The sequence below is a fragment of the Emydura macquarii genome, unplaced genomic scaffold (genome assembly GCF_026122565.2).
Source record: "Emydura macquarii macquarii isolate MOO-44397 ecotype Brisbane River unplaced genomic scaffold, CSIRO-AGI_Emac_v2 contig_1451, whole genome shotgun sequence".
Classification (NCBI taxonomy): Eukaryota; Metazoa; Chordata; order Testudines; family Chelidae; genus Emydura; species Emydura macquarii.
The window spans coordinates 21,508,464-21,530,343 of record NW_027131588.1 but is presented as its reverse complement, the minus strand read 5'-3'; the positions used below and the strand labels follow the sequence as shown (position 1 = coordinate 21,530,343).

At 48.2% G+C, this 21,880-nt stretch overlaps 2 protein-coding genes across 3 annotated transcripts in view; both read right to left on the bottom strand.

Moving 5' to 3' along the window:
• Nucleotides 1-1,543: 1,543 nt before the first annotated feature.
• On the bottom strand, nucleotides 1,544-6,510 carry LOC137156471 (perilipin-3-like). 2 transcript variants are annotated; one of them, XM_067553339.1, is made up of 8 exons: nucleotides 6,478-6,510; nucleotides 5,740-5,810; nucleotides 4,876-5,071; nucleotides 4,060-4,142; nucleotides 3,666-3,951; nucleotides 3,175-3,365; nucleotides 2,829-2,957; nucleotides 1,544-2,732 (listed from the first exon to the last, which is right to left on the bottom strand). In XM_067553339.1, exons 2-8 carry the CDS (start codon nucleotides 5,791-5,793, stop codon nucleotides 2,373-2,375), a joined length of 1,299 nt encoding a protein of 432 aa, XP_067409440.1. In that variant the 5' UTR covers nucleotides 5,794-5,810; nucleotides 6,478-6,510; the 3' UTR covers nucleotides 1,544-2,372. The 2 variants fall into 2 exon arrangements, with proteins under 2 accessions (XP_067409440.1, XP_067409441.1); XM_067553340.1 differs by having other exon boundaries at nucleotides 6,471-6,492.
• A 5,670-nt stretch (nucleotides 6,511-12,180) lies between these two features.
• Nucleotides 12,181-21,880, bottom strand: part of LOC137156469 (stimulated by retinoic acid gene 6 protein-like) — a 31,080-nt gene continuing 21,380 nt past the window's right edge. Inside the window, exons 12-18 of the mRNA XM_067553338.1 lie at nucleotides 19,520-19,601; nucleotides 19,089-19,137; nucleotides 18,876-18,993; nucleotides 16,570-16,689; nucleotides 15,255-15,418; nucleotides 13,674-13,820; nucleotides 12,181-12,581 (exon numbers count right to left, since the gene is read on the bottom strand). Of these exons, the coding sequence (XP_067409439.1) occupies nucleotides 12,466-12,581; nucleotides 13,674-13,820; nucleotides 15,255-15,418; nucleotides 16,570-16,689; nucleotides 18,876-18,993; nucleotides 19,089-19,137; nucleotides 19,520-19,601 (796 nt within the window). The 3' untranslated portion in view covers nucleotides 12,181-12,465. The remainder of the gene's footprint in view (nucleotides 12,582-13,673; nucleotides 13,821-15,254; nucleotides 15,419-16,569; nucleotides 16,690-18,875; nucleotides 18,994-19,088; nucleotides 19,138-19,519; nucleotides 19,602-21,880) is intronic.

The window sequence follows — 21,880 nt, the reverse complement described above, 5'->3', positions numbered from 1 at the left end:
ACAACTATGGCTAAAGGATGACTGTCCAGTAAACCAAATAAAGTTTAGGGTTACTTTCTTTAAAACTGCAAGGCCTAGATCCTCACAAGGTATTTCAGCACCTACAGCATGCAGCCCCTTTGAGGATCTGAGGCTAAACCCTTTGGGGCAGGGACTGTCAACTATAAGGCATCACCTTAGTTGAGACCTTTCAAGGCTTCTGCACTGTAAATGGTAAATATTTTTCCAGTGATTGTCTGCCTAATTTTGCATGCCTACTGTGTGCAGGCAAATTATTCTGCAAGTGCATCCATGGCCAGTGAGTTTCATGCAGCCCTCACAAGGCAGGTATAAGTACTGAATTTGCAAGGATGCATCTTCGGACCACCAAGCGGCAAGGTTGTCCCTCACGGCATGCTGGGCATGATGCAGAGAACGAAAAATCGTATATATATTATTCTGCTAGGCCATTCATTCTGAGGCCATCAAATTAGCATTGATTAAATAACCCTTCTGGGAAAGAAAAGGAAGCAATCCTTTGGACTGGGATGAGCAGCACTGACTGAACTAGCTGTAGGGGACAGAGAATGGACACAGTGTAAAAGTGTGGGGCAGGCAGAGGCTCAGCATGAGGAAGCTTTTGATATTCCCCAGAAAGAGTAGGGAGATGTAAAGCCTCCATGACAGATGGCAGACTAGGTTGCCCTAGGACCAGCAGGATGGTGCTGACAGATTTAAGCTAGAGAGGAAAAGCAGGGCTTGCTTCAGAACATGGGGACTGGGCATGGATTGTGCCAGAAGCTGAGGCTGGGCTTTTCCCTGCCGTAGGGCCTCACATGCCCATTCCAGCACAGGAGGGGGTGTTAAAGACCTGCTGCTTGTAGACAGATACTTGTCATGCATCGATCATACACTCTTGGGAGCAGGGACCCTCTTTCTTCTGTTTCCATACAGCTCCCAGCATAGGGAGCTGCTATCAGTGCAATGGGGGAGTGCAACAGCAGAGAATTAGCTGGTTGGGAAAGCAATGGGCTGGTCTAGGAGAGCCCTGCAGGGTTCTGGTGGCAGAATGCTCTTACAGCAGTGCTGTCCCTCCTAACCACGTTCAGTGTTAGCTAGAGCTTTTATTTGTCCTAGTCCTTCCCGTGGGGCTGATGCAGAGGCTGTCCTCCACCCCCGAGACGTGAGGAGACGTGTTTTGAGGCATACATAGCCTCACCCCATTTGTTTTTAAATCATTAGCTCACCGAGGGCAAGTCCACCTTGGCAAGCCAACATTGGTAACATGCAGTCAGCTTTTAGTAGAGATGAGGACCTGGCCACTCAAAACCATGCCAGCATTTCGGCTTGGCCCTGTGAATTAGCACAGGCTGTAACTTGAGGTTTCCTTTTACTGGACCCACTTCTGTCAGTTAGAGACAAGCGGCTTAGCTGCACGGCTCATCAAGGCTGGGAAAGGCACTCAGTGATAGGGCAGCTCTTTCCTAAACCTTTTTATAAACCACACCCAACCCCACCCCCACAATAGGAGAGGTTCCCTCACCTACCTTGTATCTCTAACAGCCTGGGAACAACACAGCTACACTGCCACTGCAACCTGGAGATTTCTTCACCTCTCCCACAGCAGATAAGCTCCAGCAGCAGGGGTAGGAAAGCCATCAGCCAGCGGGAGAGGTGAGAGCATCCTGCAGCTGCAGCCAACCTAACCCAGCTCCTGCTAACTGGCTAGGGCTAGGCCCTTGTGCTAAGAACAGGAGTGAGCCTCTACCTCAGACAGGGGCTTCAGAGGGCAGGAACTCTGCCCCCACTGACCAGCTCCTAGCACCGGAGTATCTGACAGCTGTTGGCTCAGAGGATGAGGGCAAGAATCTCTTCCTTCCAAGCAGGGAAGGCAGGCTAGAGCAACCATCTGCTTCCCCAGCTCACCTGGGGAGTAGAGGAGATTTTCCATCTGTACTACAGCAGAAGACGTCTGCAAGCTGGTGAGAGGAGAGTTTGGTTTGACACAGCAAAGAGACACCGAGCTACGTGTCCACACAGAGCATGCCCTGCTGAGCACACGGGTAGAGAAGAAGCCATAACCCCTTTCTCCAGAACTCGATCCTTGAACTTGCACCTCCTGCCTGAGTCAATACTTCACCAGCAGGAGTGACTGCCGCTGCTCACAGTTTCATTAATGACCAGAGCAGACCAGGCCCCTTGTCTGAATGCCGTTAAATACATACCAGACAGACACCATCCCCTACACTCCAGAGAATCATTATGTGCACAGCCAACTGGACACACCATCTACAAAGTGACAGACTCACATCCACAAGCCAACTATTGCTGGGATAGGCCAGCTGCAACATTAAACTCCATTTGAACAGTCGAGACATGCTTCATTAGAAGCATTAGATCATCCCCTCGGTCTCCGCCGGCACCCCCTCGGCAGAGTCCCCAGCAGGAGCGAAGGATCCCACCATCCAGACGAGGGGAACGTTCTGCACCATGTATTCCAGCAGCTCATCCAAGGACTCCTGGACCTTCGTTACCTTCTCCCGGGTCTGGGTCAGGAGGCCCTCAGACAGCTCCTGGAAGGATTGGGCACCGGAGAAGGAAGCCTGGATCTCCCCCATCTTCCGGTAGGCTTGCTGGACCTTCTCCTGGAGAGCAGCAGGGAGACCCTGGATGTTGGACAGGAGGCCATGGCAAGGGATCTGCACCTGCAGGATGAGGTTATGGGAGGTGGCTAGAGCCTGGGATACCATCTCCTGTAGAGAGAGTTAAGAGCGAGAGTAGGTGCATGTGAAGCTCACTCCCCCTGTGACATGCTGTAGAACGAAGACAATTCAAGACGACAGGGATACCTCTGGCTGTGGTGAGCAGACATCCTCACTGCCTCCTGGCTGGCCCTTGTACCACTCCAGCCACATCTGATGCAGCTTCTCCTTCCCATCTTGAGCCTTCTGCCCCATAGCCTGCCTGGCACATTCCATCTGGGGAAGGAACATATGGAAGCGAGAGATGGAAGTCACTTACATAGAGCAGTGCCTGGAATAACATACCCCCTTTGAACAGCTTGTGCGCAGGACACAACTCACTGTCTATCGCTACCGTGAGGCTGCTCAGCCCAGGCAGACACAGCAAGCTGTCGCTAGCAACAGAGGGCTTTATCCAAAGCAGACCTAGGAGGGAAGGGTTTAGTGTTCCTACCAGGTCAATGGTTTGCTGGAGCTGGGCGAGGGTCTCCAGGGTGCTCTGCCTGGCTTGTCTCATCTTGCCCAGGGCGTGCTGGTAGTCTCGCTGGCACAGCATGCTCGAAAGGGAAGCTGGACGCATGTGGTAACTCTGCTGCTGCTCTGCCAGAGCCTCTCCGGACCCCTCCACAGGGGTTGCCCACTCAGCTGGGAAGGCAGAAGGGGTCAGTGAGCAAGGCCAGGATACAAGGTAGCTGCATTCAGGCCTCCCGAAAGCTCGTGGGCTATGGAATCCTCTCAGGGCAGGTCTGGATGCCCTGCCGGCACTGAGCAGCCAGGCAGAGGGCAGCTGAACAGGGAGCATCAAAGGGAGGCCTAAGAAGCTCAGCTATGTTGCAAGGGAGCCCCAAGGAGAGGCAGCTTCTTTGGGCAGCTCAGCTGCGAGCACTGGGAATCCGAGCCAGGCCCCAAACCCCAGGGGCATGCGTTCAGCAAAGGGGTTCTCACCCAGCTCCTCCGCTGTCATGGGGAGGAGGGGATCCGCCAACGGCTGCGATTTCCCCAGCCCGGTTTCTATGCCGCTCGCAGCCTCCTGCCCCGGGCTGGAGCCCATCACTGTGCTCATGCTGCCGGATACGGCTGATTTGATTATTTCCAGGCTCTCCCAGACAGCTCCTGTGGCCACGTCCACCAGGCTGGTCACGGCATCCTTGGCTCCAATGACTGTGCTGCATCCTGCATCCCTGACGCCCACCACTGTAGCATGCACCAGGTCTTGGGCGTCCAAAGCCACCTAGAGGAAGAAGGGGTCAGAAGGGAGGTCAGTGCACACCTAGAGGAAGTGAAGGGCCCACAGCCTCTCATCCTGCTCCAAGAACAGCCTTGACACGAGTGGTGTTACCTTCTCAATCAGCTGCTGCAGGACAGGCAGTTGCTCCTCCAGTCTGTCCAGACCCCTATAGGTGTATTCGTTCGCTGCGGCAACTGTAACCACCACAGAATTAGTTCCCTTAGTTCCTTCATGTGCACAGCTCTCAGGGGCTGCGACTGTGTGTACATGGGAGGACTGATGTTACTCAGCTTGTCTCCCCAGGTTACTGATGGGCAAGCCCGGGAAGAGGGGTGGGGCAAGTTGCCCAAACTCTGGAGCCAATAGTGGCTCTGACAGAGACTAGCACTCAGGAGGTCTTGGCTGCCAGTCTCCTCCTGTTCAGACCACTCCCAGCTTCTCCCAGAGGGTTCAGGAGTTCCCAGTACCGATGATGGGCTCAGATCCCTTTAGCATGGGGGCTGCTTCCAGCGCCCTAGCAGGTGTTGCTCCATGGCCTTAAATGCTGTACACTGTGTATGTGGGGAGGGGTCTTTGTGGCACAGTGCCAGCCACACACACCAGAGATTGCTCCTGGCCCTGCCGCCCTCTAGGCCAGCCCTGTTCAGTACTGGCACATGAGCAAGAGTCTCGCCAACAGAGCTGCTGCCACCACCCTCAGAGCCGGTCAGGACAAGGCCAAGACCTTGGCCAGATCGCTTCTAGGCTCCAGGACAGTTCAGGGGAAAAGCAGAAGGGAGTCCGTGGATTCTGTTGGCCATGAAATGGGCGTCCGTTGGAGGAAGAGTTCAGTAGTGGGCCTACAGCCATTGCAGACAGAGCCTGCACCCAGACCCACCTCCCCTGCCACACTCACAGGAGTGTTCCTGCCTCCCCTCCCTCACTCACTCTGTGGCCCCAGCTGGTCCAGGATGGGCTGTGCCCCAGTGACTGGAGCCGAGGTGATGGCCCTCACTCCAGTCTCTGCCACATCACAGATGGCTTCGATGGCTGGGTGGGTCTCTGGGGTGGCAGCAGAGCTGGCAGAGGCCATCTCACAGGCAGAGCTGACCAAGGGCAGGCCAGCCACCCTGCCCACTGCAGACTGAGGGAGGGAAAAGAGAGTCAGCTGGGGGAAAGCTCCTGGCTTGTCACCGTGCCCCAACTATCTGTCCTTCTGCAATGATTGATTCTGTAGGAGACTGTCCTCAGTGCTAGGTCGTGTCCCATCTGTCAGCAAGGTTCCAGGACTGCCGCCTACATCAGTTACCCGCCTACCCATCCCCACACACGGAGCCAGGCTCGTGGGAACAGTTGCCTGTATTGAGCAGGATCTCAGGAATGCTGTTTGCAGCCTGACACGGTCCACCAGCAAGACAGAACCGTGCCGCCCTCTCATTCCACCAGCGAGAGCAGGAATGGAGCAACCTGTTGTCTTTCCAAACGCAGCCTCTCCAGGTCAGGAGCTCTAGGTGTGTACAGCACCCAGAACAACTCCCTCTCCTGTCTGGCACCTTTGGGCAGTGCTAACACAGGGACTGGCCAGTGGTCTAGTTCAGACAGCATTCACAGGGTCACCCACACCAGTGCTCGCCCCTGTTTCTGGAGGCACTTCTGGGCAGTGACTCCAGCACTTTGAGAACTAAAGCTTGAAGCATTGGCTGGTATAGTACTTATTAGCCCCCTCCTCTCCCGTCTCCAGCAATGGGCACATTCAAGCTCGAACAGCGACACCAGCTGCCAAGCACACCTGCCTCCCCAGGATGGACCCACCTGTTGCTCCTGTGCCTGGATCTCAGCCTGTATTTCACTTTCAGCAGCAGACATGGTGGAGTGAGACGTCCCTGCAAGCCCCAAGGAGAAATATTGAGTAGCTATCGCAGGAATTATGATAGCGACTAACCTGAGATTGCAGGTCCCCCTGTAATAAATCCCTCTACAGAGAGTAGGCCAGGGCCTCTAAACCTTTGATCCAAGACAGGCCCAGCTGCAGCCAGCTCCTCAAGCCCAGGCACCAGGCCTCTTCCTTTAGTTTTTGATGCATTTATCTGTTTAAGATACATACTGGTTACCCAGCACTCAGTCACAGCTAGATCAGTCACCTCACACAACTGTTTCCACCAGCAGATCATTAGACAAGCCAGAAGTCCCCCCCCACCCTGAGATTGTGAGCAGCATAGCCTCTCTCAGGTAGAGTTGAGTAGACTATCATGTGACAGTTTTTCTAAAGTCCAGATTATAGGGAACCATCCATCACTTAGAACATTAAGCCAGCCCTTTCAGTCTGGAAGGCAGACAGTTTCCTTCATTAAAACTGTTCCCAGAGACTAAGCTATCAGAGATGCTTTAACACAACTATAGCTATCACACCCTGAAATGAGTTAAGAACTTCAGAACATTCAATCCTCAGCACTGCTGTAAATCAGGCAAGACATTAGGTCACTTTCTCTGTAAGAAAACAGCCCCCCCTCTAAATACCCACAGAGCCCCATACTTATTCATACATCTCACCAAACTTCCACACTGTTAATTCCTCACCATTACAAGAACCTACCCCCTCCCCAGCCATTATATACCCATGGTGATGTCATCATGGGGCTGGACACACTTGACAGACAGCTCAGGAGACCAATCACACAATTGCATTCTCTACTTTGCCCAGTGAGGGCTGTAAGGCCCTGAAAAGCTACAGGGCTTCAGATACGGTTGCTAATTGTGGTTGTTGTATTCCTGAAGGTCTCATTACATGACAATCTTTAATTAAAGATTAATTTTGAATTCCTAGAGACTCCAGGACAATCCTGGATGCTTGGCAACCCTAATTTCAGATTATAAGCAATTTGGGGCAGGGCTTTTACTCTGTGGTTTAAACAGTACTTAGTACAATGGGACTCCAGTTCTGATTTGGGCCTCTAAATGCTAGTGTAATACAAATAATATCCTGGTAGTGCTCCAGTTGTCCTCTCTGGGTAGCACCTTTACACTCCAATCTACCTGGCAACGTCCTCAGTGTAGCAGATTTTTGTCAGTAAAACAATCTAAGAGAGCAGCAGCATGAGGAGAGCCTTATTTTGCTTTCCTGCTCACTCCAGAAGAGGCTGGGGCAGTTTCTCTGGCACAAGCTGCCTCCTCTGGTCATTTGTAGCTTGCCTGGTAGTTGAGCTGTACAGGGGACAGAACCTGGCACAGACTTTTAAAGGTATTTAGCTGTCGCTCCACTCAGCATTGCAAGGCCTGAGTGACTTCAGCCCAGCACCTCAAAGGTATGTAGGTGCCCCCTGGGATGGGGTTGTTCAAACCCTGCACTGGGCGACAAAGGGTTAAGGGATTGCTCTGGGCCCAGCCAGCCCCACCCCACCACACCTGCAGGAAATGCACCAACTGGAGGAGGAGATAAAAGGCAGCTCAGCTGGGGCAGGCAGACATGCACCTTCAGGAAGCTAAGGGAAGGTTAAATCTCTCCCCAGGATAAATACCTTTCAGGGTCTGGGCTGTTAGTGCCCAAGTCTCCTTTTCAAAAGGGACTTAGGAGCCTACAAACTACTGCCAGTCAATAGTGCTTACACCACTTTTGAAAGACCTGCCTTGCAATGCTGAGGAGAACAAGGCCTATGTGCCCTGGAAAATCATGGCCCGCATCTTTCACGGCAGGTACAAGGTGAAGCACAAGGCCTGGGCCTGGGCCTGACTGAAGCTGCTGGGCACTGCTTTCATGCAAGAGCTAAACTGTAAACCCTTCCTTAGAACTTGTTCCTGCCCTGGTGTGCTAGGTGAGCACTTTAACAACATGGGATCATGTCTCTGCCACCCCTGGGTGTTTCTGGTGCCATAGTGACTGTTCCATTGGAAGGTAGAGCCATTATTATGCAGCCCAACAAGAACATTGGCTCAGGCATTGAGGTTTCCCAGGGAGAGTGTTCCCCGTGCAATGTGTTAGGTTCCTCGTTGGTGTGTAAGAGTATTTCCCAGCTGCACTTGTTCCAGCCCCACTCCTGCAACTATTTGTGTTTAACTTCAGGTGCAAGTAGTTTCAGTTGAAAGCAACAGGACTGCTTAAATGCTTATAAAGTTAAGCACCTGCCTGAGTGTTTGCTGGCTTGGGGGACTATATTATAAACTTGTAGCTCTGCAGTCTGGAAGTTAGAAGAATCACCACGGACACGCAGCACTCATTAAACCTTCCTAACTTTTCTTGTTTCCCCCAGAAAGCTAGCTTGTTTCCAGCTGGCATGAACTTAAATCAGGTTGTTGTTGGTCCATTGCAGTACCTGTAGGGTTTCTTTTACTCTGGGAATTCAGAGGACAGCTCACAGTAGCAAGACAAGATTTTCCCTTCATCTGGCAAAGAACAGACAGGTCGGTCAGTAATACCTATTTACCAAGGCTAGTGACAGAACCAGGTAACAGCAGTGGGAAATTGGGTTGGCTGTAGTAGTTAGGTGGGTCCCCAAGGGGAAGGATAGCAGGAAAGCATAGAGAGTGCTTGTCTCTTTTCTGGGTGGAATAGGTGTGTTTCAGTGGGAGCCGGATTCATTCTGATACTAGGAGTGGGCAGGATCAGATGCTAAGGAAGAATAATAGCCAGTATCATGATGGATCTGGTCAAGCCACCACAGCCAACAGGAGTTTAAAACTTTTATTTAAAAATGTCAAATGGCACAAACCAGAAAAACAGACTGTAAACTGTGAGGAGCAGTTGGTTTTTCATGGCAATTTGATAAAGAATGGGTTGATACCGTGAGACTCGTGAGTTTTAAAATCATCACCTGTTGAAACTTTCACTGGAACATCTCCCTTTCTGGACCACTTTTGCAAGAAGTTTAACACACTAAGCTCTGTGCCAATTCCCAGGTCAGTGTCACAGCGGGAGTTGTCTAGCTAGTACTTTCAAAGTAACAGAAAAAAAATGCACCCAGGGGAACCCCATGTGCCACACACAACTGACCTCAGCAATGTTAAAGCAGATTTAGTTTCCAGATCACTGACTGTGTAACAAACAGCACTGCTAATCCCGTGATCCAAGAGCCTATAAAGTCATTCTTAAGGTTGGGTATTACAAGGCCAGTTTGAAAATGAGGGACATGCTACTTTTGGGGTGTCTGGTAGAAACAAGGGACAGCCTTATGGCGTGTTCTCAACAGCATTCTAAATAATGTGAAAGTAGCCCATCCCGCCCCTAAAAAAGCAGACTTTGCCCTCATTTATTTGCTGTTCAGGTTAGAGGTAGATCAGGTGTTTCCTGCTGCAGCCCTGGCACTATGTGAATGGTTTCTGGGGCTCAGATTAAACTGCTTATGGCACATAAGGGAGATATTGTAACACTTTTGGCTGCTTTTTGCTAGCCCTAGAAGGAAAAGAATAGGTGCCTTTGAACAGGCTTGTGTAAAGCTACCTAAACTGAGCAAGTAAACAAAAAAGGAAAATAGGAGTGGTTGGTTTGGCCATATTACAGGCACTGAGGATGTCTGGGTACTAGTCTCCATCTCTGTGTAATGTGCTTCCCTTAGACTTTATAGTTATTAAAACTAAAATCTTCTCATGCAGTGCTTTTAGGAGTTTGAGACTCTACTTCTATTTTGTTGTGAAACAGCACCGTGGAAGACACCACCTGCATTTTATTAGCCAAATCTCACTTGAGAAGACTCTGAGATCTTGTAAACTCTCTGCTAAATTGCTAGTGTTAGATTGTTTTATGTGCCAGAGCTTGTTCTGTACCTCTCCCTCTTATTTTGAACAAGAGTCACGGACCCATGTTAAAAGATCAACCACTGCACCGACTTATACCACACCACCTTCCCACACCATCTACTAGGGATTTTTCTTAAGCTTTCTTGCTTTAGAAAGCCACCAGAAGAAATGCTTGGAGTATCAGGAAAAGGCTGGGGTTAGTGGAGGGGCTGCAGGAAAGAAGAAACTTTGCAGGGGTTATTTAAGTGAGGGCATTTTGTCTGACAGCAGGAGAGTCTGACACAGAAGCGTAGAGTCTTGTGACAAGTGTTAGGCCTGAACCCAACACTGAACCTAGGGGTCAGTGCCTCAGAGGCTTCTTATCCAGGTGGGAAGCTAAGCGGCTGTCAGCACAGACAGTCCTGCGATTTGAGAAGCGCAGGCCCCTGCAGTCCATTCTAACGTCCTTGTGTCGGTTGTAAAAGGCTGGAGAGAACTTTGGGAAAATCTTATAATTTCACATAGCAGTGTTGCCACGTCTATTTTACCAGGGTAAAACTGACCAGCAGAGTGTGAGTTTTCAGATGATACCTCAGAAGACACAAGCTGTACAAAGATTATTACAATTGCGTGTAAACACAGGGTTGTAGTCTGTCCCACTGTGAAAAGCAGCAAAGGAAGAAGAGCTAAGGATATCACTGCCCACTGCGTGCATGCACCCAGCCTGCACGGAGAGTGCAGCGAGGGACCCCCATTTTGGAATGCTCGTGCGGGAAGGTTCCGTGACAGTTGGGAGTGACAGTTGGGCGGCTCAGGCCAGCGGGGGGGAGGGGGCGGCTCTTGTGCAGCCATTTTCCTTGCCCAGCCTGGCCCACCGCACCCAGCGCTATGGTTGACAGAAGCATCTCTAGGCACAGCAGTGTCCCAGGGGGCCCAAGGCAAGCAGCATCCCCTAGGCGCAGGCATGCTCCCAACTACTATCCTGGCGGGTCACAGGTGGACTTTTCTGACCCGCCATTGTCTGCCACCTCCCAGACGCAGGGCGGGAGCTGAGCCGGCTGTTGCATGGAGGAGCCAAACCAGAGCCTGCCAAGGGGTGACGAAGCAGGCGGGGGCATGGAAGGGGCCTGCCCACCACAGTTGTCCATAAGGATACAGGCTTAGTCAGGGTACTTATTTATTTAGCTTCATACCCTACACAGAAAAGCACCAAGCAAGGGCTCTAGGTGGCTTGGACATAGGTTAAACAGGGTGTGGATAAAAGTCAGATCCTGCCAGAGAATGAAGGATCCTCTTGGATCCGTGGAGGCTGGATTTGTTGCTGCTCTAGCAGTGGTTGGAGAAGTGCTTTATTTAGATGGTGCAACTTGGGGGCTTTGGCACAAAAATTAGCAGGAATTGTCATTTTCTGGCAGGATCTGACTTTTCCTCACACCCACAATGATGCAACAGTCTTGCTGCAGTCTATTGGTTGTGTCCAGTTCTGGTGCCTAGTAACTGCAGGGTAACATCCTGTAGCCCAGGGCAACCGGGGCAGGGAGACATTGTCTAAAGGTCCCTCATCCTGTGGTGGGAAAAGAGCCAGTCCTAGGGTCTCTGAGGGAGAAGGGAAACAGGAGATAGTTGGGGACAGGTTAGTCTACACGTTAAGTTCAGTGCGCATCCTCAACAGCTTTCTTTTCTCTCCTAGCTTCCTGGCTGGTGAGCTCGGACACCTGACAGTGGAGACAGGCATCTGCAGAGACAATATGTTGGTAGAACTCCAGCTGCAGGTATGTCATCTTCCATTCCTGATTCAGAACTAATATTGTCTGCAGTATTTCCTGTTCTCGTGGAGCGGAAGGATGGCCTCATGACTGAGGCTAAAGATTGAGGCAAAAAATTCTGGCCCCACCAAATTCCATGACAAAACTCCCTGTGACTTCAATGGGGCCAGGATTTCATACTGGGACTCAGGAGTTCTGGGTCCTGTTCCCAGCTCTGCTCCAGGCTCCCTGTGTAACCTTGAAGAACTCACTTAATCTCTCTGTGCCTCAGTTCCTCATCGGTAAAATGGGGATTGTAACAGGGTGGCTTGCCCCAGGGGCTGGAGAGCCTGGGCTAAGCCATCCCTAATGACAGGATGTGCCCCCCCGAGAGGAATCAGGTGATTCCAGTATAAAAGGAGCCGGAAGGTCCAGTGAAGTAGGGAGTAGGAGCTCAGGAAGGTGTGGCAGAGAGTGAGACATGCTCTACAGGCAATGAGGCGTGGGAGAGAGTGCAAAGTCCCTAGGCAGGAAGGCCTGGGAGGAGGAAGAGAAACACTGGGTTGTGTGGACTTATAAATGGACTTTGTTTTGCGGGAGGGGAGTTGTGTTATTAGCACTCTTTTATACTCGTAAACCCAGTCACCAAGGAGAGGTAGTTTCTGACTAAGAAAAAGCCTGAAGTGAAGTTTATTTGAATAGTCCAAGAGAGAAAGCTGAGGAAAATTCTGTCCTCTTGAACATTCACACTTGGCAAAATGAGAGAAGAATGGCCTCCCCCCCCCCCCGCAGTCAAGGAATGTATCTCTATTTGGTTTAAAACAATGAAATCGTTGCTGGGTTTTATAGTGATTTAACACAATTCACAGCTGCATATTGGAAACATTATGTAATGCACAACCACCAGTGACAGCAAGCGCTCAGGGACATCCATTCCCATAGCTCTCCGATCACACCATGGCTGAGAGCCCCAACTGCTCCTAGTTCATAGCTTCTGAAACAGAGCTCCATCTTCTGCAAGCCCTAAGAGGCAGTCACCAGCTGTTCAAGAGTTCTGTCTGCTTCCTGTTTCCACCTGCGGAGTAAGTTAGACAGCGGGGTTCTGTGGCACATTAGGCTTCCTGAGTGCAGTGAGCTTGGGGTTGTTAAGAAGGGTGTAGAGCAGCAACCACCGTGTCCTGGCTCTGGTTGATGTTCTGACTTCTACAATGAAATAAATACAGAACTCAACATATAACTTAAAATGTGTTTGAAATCAACACACTCCATTTCTTTTTCTCCTGTAACTTAAAAACCAGCTCCTCCGCTGCTATCCATGGAGTTCTATCAATAGACACTCACTGATGATTCATAGATTTTAAGGCCAGAAGGGACCATTGTGATCATCTAGTTTGACCTCCTGCACAACACAGGCCAGAGACCTGCCCCAAAATAATTCCTAGAGCAGATCTGTTAGAAAAAACATTCAATCTGGATTTTAAAATGGTCAGGGATGACCCTTGATACATTGTTCCATGATTAATTACTCTCACCATTAAGAATGTACACTTTATTTCCATATTGAATTTGTCTAGCTTCAACTTCCAGCCATTGGATGGTGTTATACTTTTCTCTGCTAGACTGAAGAGTCAATTATTAAATATTTGTTCCCCACATAGGTACTTATAGACTGTAATCAAGTCAGCCCTTAACCATCTATCTGACCCAAAAGACTTGTGGGGCCAAAATCTCTTCTCATTTATATTGGTGTAATGACACCAGTGCTATTCCACTCAATTCAGTGGAAGTGAGAAGAGAATTTAACTCAGACCACTTGATAACAGGATGACTGATCTCCTCCCTTCACCCCAGGGCCAACGGCTCCACCCTCGCTGCAAGCACTAACTCTGACACCAGCTCCCCAATATGACCCTTTGTATAAGACAAAGATTATAGCAAGATTCAGTAAAGGATTATGATCATAAGATTACAGGCCATTTTTGTGGGCCTTAGGGCTAATCTTTCAGACACGTGTGCAGCCTGATTGACTTCAACTCAGTTGCATCCATGTAACTTTGAGCAGAAATGTCTCCTTACTGCATACGAATAAGAATAGCATCTGTACTTAGGTGTACTGAGATAACATGACTGGTCTATCGGTTCTCATGCCTTGCATCTGATCATCAGCATGGGAAGCAAAGGAAGGTCAGAATTCAGACCACAGATAAAGGATTCCTAAAGATTAATATCATTTTAGAGTTACATAGAGTTAAGTGGTATATATGTTAAATACTTCAGTTAAATACTTCAGCTTACCTGATATATTATTGAAAAAATGGTATTTGGTGGATTTCTGCAGTGTTTTCTGAGTGGTTCCAGCCAGAAGAATGTGACAGAAACTGAGGAGGGTGGGGTTACTGTGGTAGTGGTCCATAAATATCATCCCAACCCATGTGTTGAATCCTGCATTTAAAAAGGGATACATCCACAGAGACACGTGCAGTTTAACTCCCTTCTCTATATACTGTGGGCCCAGTACTGCATTTTTTGTGCACCTATCACTCCCATTCACGTCAGTAGGCATTTGTGAGGACAAAGAATGAAGGCTTAGGCTCTACATTGATAGATACTATACAGACACAAGCAACACTTCCTTTCCAATCCCAGTCCTCCCTGAGCAAGATGTGGATGCAGGGAGCCTTGACAGGTTGGGTGGGGTGCGGGCACTAGGAGAGCTAGAATTGTTTCATTCAGAAAAGAAATAAAGAAACAATATTTGTTTGACAGAGCAGTGCTAGTTTATAAAAGTTAGACCATCCAGTCAGGAAACAGAAACCATACCATGTGATTTAAGTAGCCAGTCAGAGCACTCAAACAGAAAATTCTGCATGTCGAGGAGAGTCTCAATACTCACCACAAAGAGTTTGTAAACAACCCTCAGTTCAAATGTGTTTGTAAACACACCAGACCATTTGGAATAATTAATAAATGTGATCTGTTCTCAGAAAATTAATAAGCAAGAAGCAGGACTAGCTTCATTGAAATTATTTGCAATAAATATCTTGGCCAGCGATACCCTAAACTCTCAAGTCCAATCCAAAAATAAAAGAACACTCCCCTGACAGAGCTTTATTCTTTGGAAGCTTCCCCTTTTCGAAAATGTTGGTGAGCAAAAAATAGTCATTCTAAATATACCTCCAGCCTAAAAGCAATACGTGGCAGTAATTGGCTCAACCCCATAACTGCAGAGAGGCAGAATCTATGCTTCAGGGTTTAAAATTTTTGTGTAGTTTTTCATTTTAAAAAAAACCAAGGACAAAATCCTGGGGCGTAGTGGAGTGGCAGCATCTGAACAGAGTATCTGAGCTATTCTGCCTGTGCTGTTTTCTATAGCACCCATCACCATAATGTCTGTGATGGAGTCAGGGAGGAGCTTGCTGTACAGTGCTTCAAGAAGAAGCATTATGTGGTCCCCATAGTGGCTGCTAATGTAATCCACCCAAGAAGAGTGGGGGGGGTCTTTGTCTCCCTCTAGTGTCTGGCCAATGGAAGAGGTTAATGAGTGCAGCAACTCCCAGCTAGAGCAATCAGTTGCTAAAGGCTTGTGTTTTTAGCATGAAAGATCTTGGATTCAAACAAGCAGGATTAGTTACATTATCAGTTCTAGGATACATGTAGGAAGGCCATGTGCCTGAGCACAGCCCCTTAGGACCACAGAGCATAGCTAATGCTATAATCTGCCTTCCTCCTTTGCAGGTGTGCTGGGCAAGAAGAAGTTCCCTGTAGACAAATCAAATGTTTGCTTGAAAAGTTCCAATATTTCTTATGAGAGAGCCACCAGCTGGCAAATCCCCATACAAGCTGTCCATGCAATGCTGTGAGGTTCCGTACACTTACCCATGTCAGCAGCTTCATACCCTTTTTGCATTATAGTCCTGTCTATCCGTGCAATCAGCCACGTTCCCAAGAAGACACTACAAAGCAGTCTGAACAAACAAGCCCCCAGGCCCAGGAGCACATTGTAGAAGAATAAAAAGAAATTGAAGTTGTGGAAAGCTTTCCTGCAAAAGAGGGGATAATCCACTTTCACACTCAGTGCCCAATCCCAGGTTTGATTGGGGGGCTTCAGTGTGCCACAGCAACTCATAGGGAGCTAACAGAAATGGACCAAAGCCACAAAGGACTTAAGGTTTTGATGCAGATCACATTTTGCTGAAGTTTGGAGGTGCTGGGACAGAGAGTGTGGCGTCACCAGCACCTCTAGTAATTCGGTCGCAACGTTAGGAGATATTTCTTGGAGCCAATAGGGTTACGGGGCACAAATGACTGGGTGACTCCAACCTCAAAAGTGTGGTGGTTCAAAAGTGTGGGCAGAGAAGCACCTGTAGACTTATAAAACAAACAGATTTGTTCTGGGATCCAGGAAAGAATAAACACAAAGCCCCACCGTGCCCCTCTGAGTGTGTAACTCCTCTGACGGTGACTGCATTGCAAGTCCAGGATAACTACAGCTTGAATGCATATAGATAGCAACCTCTTATTTTAACCATCTTCCACCACACCAGGCCTTGAGTCAGGCCAGGAGCCAGAAGCCATTTCAGATGGAAACAAAGAACAACCTGGCCTGGGATTTTCCTCACTGTCAGAAGGCAACAAAGGGTCATTTAATACAGTCATTGGCACAGGGCCAGGGAGGAAAGGCCTCTCTCCCTCCCAGCTGCAGCAGGAAGGCAGGCTCAAGGTCAGTGCCTCGTGGAGGGGGGCTGTTGATAGAGAACAGCCAGGAGTGCCCAACTACAATCCCCGCCCACTTTGGTGGCTCCGGAGTCTATCTTGGTGCTGGACTTGCAGAGTCCTTGCGCTCACAGGTTTATAAGGATGGCAATTTTTCAACGAGAGGAGATTTTTAGGGTCTGCTCCCTCTCTCCCTCTTTGCTGATCTGAGCACAATAGACTCTGTTGCCTCCCTTACAGTCCCCACTCACCATTGCATACCTTACCCTACCTTATCCACGTGCTCCTAGTCGCATGGGGTTTGAAATTCAGACCCTGAAACAAATTCTGTGGCGGGACCTTCTTTCTCTACTTGCACCTACATTGGTTCAAGTTTGTCTGTGCGGACACAGATCTTTGCATTACAAACCCCAGGCAGCAGGAGATCCTTGGCTGGAGGATGCAAGACCGCAAGGGCTGTTTCTCTCCTAGCACTAACCTGTTGTTGAGAGCTAAAGGCTTCTGCTTGTCATCTGGTAAGATCTTTGGCTGAAGGAAGAAGCTCGCCGCGATCTTGATTTGTATTATCAAGAGCCCTGTGGCAATCCCAATGGTGAGACTGTAAGGGAAAAGGAAAAGAGAAATGACCATTTGTGGTGAAAGGAGCTGGGAATATAGCCTGTTAGAGTCTCTGGGTAATGGAGTGGGAGACCTGCATTTGATTGCCAGCCCCTGGGCCTGATTCCCCACTGCTCTATGCAAAGGAAGAGCAAAGCATGTGTGAAATGCCACCATTCTGCTTTGCAGGGTTTTACACCTTCTTTGTACCGCCATCATGCACTTACCTGTGCTCTGCTTGGAGGAATTTCTTCCTGACCTCTGCGTGGCCTAGACTGCAATGCCTGTACACACCGTGCATAGGATCTCACTGCACAAGTAGCTCCACTGACTGCAGAAGGACTGCTCAAAGCGTGAGGTGATTCTCCAGCTGAAGTGGGAGGGCTGCAGGGAGCCAATTCCGGCTCCCTGATCCTCAGCCACTTGGCTCCGGCCCAAGAATAGCTGCACATCACCAGCAATAACTTGTGCAACTGCCGTAAGGTTCCTTGGGGACCACAGGCTCATGGAAAAGCATGTGTAGCAAAGCTCCACTCTGTCACGCCTCCCTCCCACTCTGAGAGCTTCACTGAGACACCCTCTCCCTCATGTTACGCTGAGGGTGGTATCAGAACTGCCTCTACCAGCTTTAACCCCCACTGAAGGGCTCACAGGCGCAGGGGGAATTCTTCACTGATTCTTCTCTGTAGCTTTATGGACCTGAGCCCCAAAGTGGCCTTAGCAAACCAGAAAATCTGGCCCAATGGGAATAAGGGTATCAGAATCTAGCACTCCTTCTCAGGCCACAAAATGAGCACTGGGTAGGCATGGCCTATATACTATCCACCCTAGCTAATATCAGTGCACGTACTGTCTAGTCCTGTTTAAGATAGAACATCTTCCTCCTGCTTTGCAATGCTCACAGAATAAGCCTTGTGATGACTTTTTTTAATAATTGCTCATTCTGGGGCTACTGGTTTTATTGTCTCTAGTCACCAACTGGCTGAAGAAGATAAACCAAAAGAGGCAGACTCCACCCCTGTACTGTGCACTTCCTCAAGAGGAAGGGGAGTGCAGATTTCTGGGCTTCCAAGAAGCGAGTGGCTTCAGAAGACTAATAGTGTCATCGAGGGAGTTCCTGACAGAGGCTTCATTTGCTGTGGGGCAAGAGATGCCGTTGCCCCTTTGCGGACCTTGGTTTGTCTGCCCCGCCTCCAGATTTTTCATAGGTCTATGTGCTCCGTATGTCTTCCATTCCTACCCTCTCCCTCCCCTGACTTTGCAGAATATACTATAATCACATATTATGTTCCCTGTGCTGATAAGTTGTCCCCCTCCACCCTCAGATTTTTCTGACACGACACCCCTGATTCCTGAGACCCTGGGGGAAAGTATGCAATTGGCCAGGACAGATTAGAAAAAGGCGGACCCTAGACCCAATATAGGTGGGCTGGCAGCTCTGCCTTCAGGAAGTGGAATCAGCTGTTATATCTTATGAAGGCTTGTAACAGAGACAACCAATCTTTGCCAAACTGAAGACAGTGCTGGCAACTTGCCAGGAGGCTGAGGGACACAGTCAAGTTGCATCAAATGGAGAAGAGTGTGACTGCCTGATCTTTAATGCAGAGATGTGGGCCATGGAGACTGCAGGACAGGTCCCACCATGCAATGCTTCCTTTAGACTGAGCAGTCAGGACGTTAGCTCAAGATGGAGCAACACTTCCTGGGACTGTAGTCTCCTTGGGCCGCATTAAAGATGAAGATGGAACATTGTGGACAATGGATTGCATTTTGGCTCAGCTTGCATGCCCTTTCACCCTTGGATTATTCATTGTCAGCCAACATTTTCCTTCAGATGGGAAAACAGGAAATGTGCTTAGATTGCAAACCTCTCAAAAATTCTCCACAGGGAAAGCAAGTTTAAAGATCTGATGACCTTTGGGGATGTTGCATGGCAGATCTTCAGAGGAGGGCTGCTGGGACTATATTTAAGCAAAATGCGAAATTTATTATGTGGTAGGGTTATTCAATATCACTGTATATTGTGGGATTGCCGCTTCTTTTCTTCATTTATTGTATTGTAAATATCTGTCACAGGCACCTAGTGTTTTCAGACAGGCACTTCTTGTTATTTTATAGAACTATAAATCTAAATTGATGCAAAGAAAATGGAATAACACCAGAAATGTGTGAAAACAAAACACTTACATTCCAATTCCCAAACCTTCTGCCACTTCCAGCCCTTGGCCATGTTGTATTGGCAAAACAAAACTGTACATGAACATTATACCAAACAGCCACTGCACCACATGAATGATCAGGTACCCTGGAAAAGAGAAAACACATTTCTTAATAGAGGGGAAAAAGGCAACCGCTCTAATTTTGGTTGAAGGTTGCTCATGCTGTAGGCTTGGCACGTACCCCATAATATGTATGCAATTTGCCAACCAGAGTATCTTGCTATTGCTACCTGAGTTTAAAAAAAAAAAGGACAGATGTTTATGATGTTGGAATTGCTGCATGTCTTCTTATATTTCTTACGTGCTGCATACATTCTTAGGCCCTGATTCTGGTTTTCATCTGGCTGGCCCCTTTATGGCACATTTCAGGGCTGATTTACACTAGAGAGTTTTGTCGACAAAATGGTCAGACAAACAGACTAAATTGCTCCTCCCACCGATGTAACTCCCCTGCTATGCCAACATAATAAAACCACCTCAACAAGAGGTGTAGGGCTTATGTTGGCATAGATAGTGTAAACTACATTCACGAGTTGTCCCATTGAATTCCAGGGGTTAGCAGGATCAGAGCTATTGGCTGGGAATTTTCATGGAAGAGTAGTGAGAACTTACCACGCTTTGAGAAGAAGAAGGCTCACGAGATTTTAGTGGAAGGAAATTTTTCTCCCCTGCCCACAGCCGCTTTATGTGTTTTCTGAATAAAGGTGTTAAAATTAGTTTTAGAGAGTTTCACACAAATAAATTGGAGATTTTATTCATTCAGTAACTTTCTAACTGTTTGAAAGCTTGATCCCAGAGGAGCTAGATCAGATGACTTGATTTAATGTCAAAGGGGGCAGCAATCTAGACCTAAAGGTCTCATGGACTAATGCAATAAATACAGAGCCAAGGGGAGCAGTGGTGTAAGAATGGCACATATTGTGTGTTATTGGGCATGCCATCCAAAGCACAAGTTTTGATTCATTACAACACAATACAATATATAACATTGAAGGCTAACCCTTTGCTTCAATAGGAGTTTTACCTGCATAATATTCAGTAGTACATCTGTAAAATAGAATCTGCTCTACTTACAGGCTAACAGCATTGTAATTATGACAGGGGCCTTATATGAAAATTGAGCCCAAAACTGTGATTTTAAGAGTAAAAGACATTTTACTTTGACAGAGGGAAAGTCTAACCTTTCACCAAAAGTCAAAACTCCTGTTTAAAGTTGAACTGCTGATAGCCGCTGAGTACCAAAATAATCTGTCTGTAGACGAGGGACTCTTGCTTAATCTTAGAATAAATAACATTGTTTTGTGCGTAGGACTGGATGAATCTGAGCAATTGATTTTCTATTATGTCAGTTGCAACATTTTGCTAGCTCTGTATTTTTTCCCATTTATTTTGAGTTCTTGAGTGGGACCCTGTGTGGGATGGTTGAGATAACGTCTGTGGACTGACCTATAATCTGGAAGAGTTGATCTTATCTCCTAAAATGTCTCAAAATGTTTGGAGGCCTGCTGACTGTCTGATTTTTTTCTAAGCCAATGTTTACTGGCAAAGAAAAGCTCTTTATTTACATAAAGGTGACTAATCAAGCACCACTGGGTGATGTCTATGACTTCAGAGGGGGGAATGCCCCATTCTGGTTTGCCAAGAAACTCCAGAGTAGGAGTTCCAAGTGGGACGAATCAGCCAGGCTACCCTTCTCAAAAATGAAAGGAAAAGAAGAAGCCGCTGCTTCTAGCCTCTGATGTGGTGATGGCCTCTTGCTTGTCAAACGGCTTCTGCTTTAACCAAAAAAAAAAAAAAAAAAAAAAGCAGCACATCTCAATTTATTTCTGTAACCCTTTCAACTTCAACATACCTGCTCTCAAGGAGGAAGAACACAAAGTTAAAGGTGGAACCCTTCCAAAAGTCTTTAATAAAAGCATGGTGGGATAAAACCCTAAAGTTACCACAGGGCAGATCCTCATCAGATGTAGATTATTTACAAGCTATGCCAATTTATACCAGGGAAAGTACAGTGTCAACACTAAACAGAAACTTTAGAGGACTAAACAACAAATCCCCTTCTCAGACAACCACTGAGGTTTCAGAACCTAGCAACACACACTATCTATGATTTGGCATCTACAAGCAAGCAACCTATAACCAACCAGCAAGTCTGTTGAGTTAGCCAGCTGAGCCAAGAAAACCACCAGCTACTCTTTCCAACCACATACTAATTTTCTGAAATGGAATGAAATGGCAAGTCATAGCAAACATGATGCATAAGTATCCATCTGTTTAGGGTTCTGTGTTGGTTTTGTTTTCAATTTTTATTAGTAGAGGGACACCTCCACGTTGGCATTCATAGAACCATAGAATATTAGGATTGTAAGGGACCTCAAGAGGTCATCCAATCCCACCCCCTGCTCAAAGCAGGACCAACCCGAACTAAACCATCCCAGCCAGGGCTTTGTCAAGCTGGGCCTTAAAAACCTTTAAGGATGGAGATTCCACCACCTCCCTACGTTGTGGAATCTTACCCTTGTCCTTTTAACTCTAGCAGCTGACCAGTGTTTATGTGCCTAGAACACAGAATTTATCTGAGCAGGGTTTCTCAAACAGTCTTCAATAAGGCTCTGTAGCATAGGCACCAGTTCCATGGGTGCTGAGGGGCTGAAGCAGTCATGAAAAAAAATAGTGGGTGCTCTGCACCCACTGGGATGTAGCTGTTGGTGGCTGGCAGCCGCTATTTCCCCCAGCCACCCCACACAGCTGCTGCCAGAAGATCAGCGACCACGCATCCCTGCTCCAGCAGGAGCTGAGTCAGGGGTGGCTTCAGCTGTTAACAAGGAGGGTAGGCCTATGTAACAAATTAACAACAACAACAACAAAAAGCCTTAGGGATAGGGTGTGTGTGTGTGTACTGTGAGAGTGGTCAAGCAGCGTTGCAGCTCTCCCTTCCAGCCAGACTATGACCCCAGGCAGCAGGTAAGTCCT

Bases quoted from the DNA above. Each gene is read 5' to 3' on its own strand.
- LOC137156471 (XM_067553339.1), bottom strand. From the start codon at position 5,793: ATGTCTGCTGCTGAAAGTGAAATACAGGCTGAGATCCAGGCACAGGAG. The intron at 4,143-4,875 runs GTGAGTGAGGGA...TGGTGGTTACAG, and splicing joins GGACCAGCTGGGGCCACAGA to TTGCCGCAGCGAACGAATAC. The intron at 2,733-2,828 runs GTATCCCTGTCG...CTCTCTCTACAG, and splicing joins TCTGCTCACCACAGCCAGAG to GAGATGGTATCCCAGGCTCT.